Source organism: Leptidea sinapis, chromosome 15 (genome assembly GCF_905404315.1).
Source record: "Leptidea sinapis chromosome 15, ilLepSina1.1, whole genome shotgun sequence".
Taxonomy (NCBI): domain Eukaryota; kingdom Metazoa; phylum Arthropoda; class Insecta; order Lepidoptera; family Pieridae; genus Leptidea; species Leptidea sinapis.
Genome location: NC_066279.1, coordinates 4,258,645 through 4,260,425, shown reverse-complemented (window position 1 = coordinate 4,260,425; position 1,781 = coordinate 4,258,645). Strand labels below are relative to the sequence as shown.

Sequence of the window (1,781 nt, the reverse complement as noted above, 5' to 3'; positions counted from 1 at the left end):
TGAATGAGAAGCGAGAAATTAGAAACGAATTAGCGAACACGTTGAATGCAAGTGTAATTCCGCGGCCATATTGCTTGTATACGAGTCACGGCCGAACTTTTTGTGACCATTAAATAAGCAACACATCTTTGATATCCTCCTATCGTTGCGACAAACTGGAGAGTCCTCGCTGGCTGTTAAAACAGTCACCGAACGAACATTAATTTAAATGTGTCTCTATTTACACGTGATTTATATCTCTTGTGCGTTTCTTTTGCGAGAAAATAGTTTGGCGATTTCGGGCCAGCAGTGGGCCGTGTCTTATTCTGGTAGAGGAATGGGCACTGGTTCTTGATACTAACTGCGAAAAATAGTAGCACTTTAACGATACTTCTTTACCGATCTTTCCGTTTGTAATGTCGTCGTAAGGAAACATACTCACCAGCATCAAAAAGTCCTTAGTTGCCTCTTCCCTACTTGCAAACATCGTGCTGTCGACACTCGTGGGCCTGATATATCCTTATTTTTACTACCCAGGGTTTGCATATTGACTATGTATGTTTGACAGCCGAATTATTTTCCTAACTTAAGTTACTATTAATTTCAATCTGATTCTTCGACGATCATATACTAGGTATCACTAATAAGAATCTAAAAAAAAATAGAAATTTATCATAATTATTTATTTAGGAATAAATAAAGAACAGTTCAATTAACATAAAATGTATTATAGAGCTAAAGGCACTGAATTCATTATTATAGGAGTATTTAAAAATTATTCAGCTGGTACAAGTGCAACAACATTAAATCCAATATTGTCGGGTTCACGGTCTATAAAACTCCGACAAATTTTAGCCGCGTCCTTCAAGAAATTTTTCGAGGTTGTTTTTCCATGAATTATAGGAAACGACTTGCGACCATCCAATTCTACCAACATCCCATTCTTATGTACGAAAGTCACGAAATGATTATTAGTTTCACCTGCATCTCCATCCACACTTCCTGTCAAATCTTTATAGACATCAAGAAATGCAGTCGAATTTTCAAGAAGAGCACCCTTCGCTGCTGCATCGAGACCTTCTGCGTCATTCAAATATTTCTTTAAGGGACCTTCGTCAATGTCAATTTGCTGCACGTTATTAGCAACGCTGTGAACAAGAGCCACGGTCCCACAAATATTACTAAGGACTTGTTTCAAATGAAATACATCATTTGGTACATTTTGACCTTTAGACTTCACTTCATTCTCTTCGTTAACTCTATACTCTTCATAATTTTCAGAGAGAGGAAAAAGCAGTAGAACAGCGAGTACAGGTTGAGGTACCCACTCAAGGGCATCGTCTTCTAAACCAAGAACGTCAACCATCTTCCATTTATCAGAAACACCCAACTTTTGTAAATATTTATTCATCACATCTGGGTTTGATTCAAGTGGTAGTGCTACAGCCATTATTGCTTTTATATAATTTTCTTTACAAACAATATCGTAGATATCTCGCTTCAATTGCCGATTTTGTTGTAGACAAATATTGACACCTGACTTTTGTTTTGAAGTTACCAACGCATATTTGGAATACTTTTTAAATAATCTGGAAAAAGTTTTAATGTTTTATTAAAAAGTAGATAGTTGCTATAAAATATACCCTTTTTATGAATGCGATATTGTAAGACACTAATTTATTAATTTCCTATCAATCTATATAAAAAAAGAAAATTATTATGGTGATTATCTAAATAATAATAATGCTATTCTTACTACATTGTCTATACTGATACGAGCTAAGTATTGTATCATAAGAGTG

At 35.1% G+C, this 1,781-nt stretch overlaps 1 protein-coding gene across 1 annotated transcript; it reads right to left on the bottom strand.

Annotated features, from left to right (window-relative positions):
• Nucleotides 1-647: 647 nt before the first annotated feature.
• LOC126968429 (ubiquitin carboxyl-terminal hydrolase-like) lies at nt 648-1,525 on the bottom strand. Its single transcript, XM_050813461.1, has one exon. It carries the CDS (start codon nt 1,427-1,429, stop codon nt 755-757), a length of 675 nt encoding a protein of 224 aa, XP_050669418.1. The 5' UTR covers nt 1,430-1,525; the 3' UTR covers nt 648-754.
• Nucleotides 1,526-1,781: the final 256 nt, after the last annotated feature.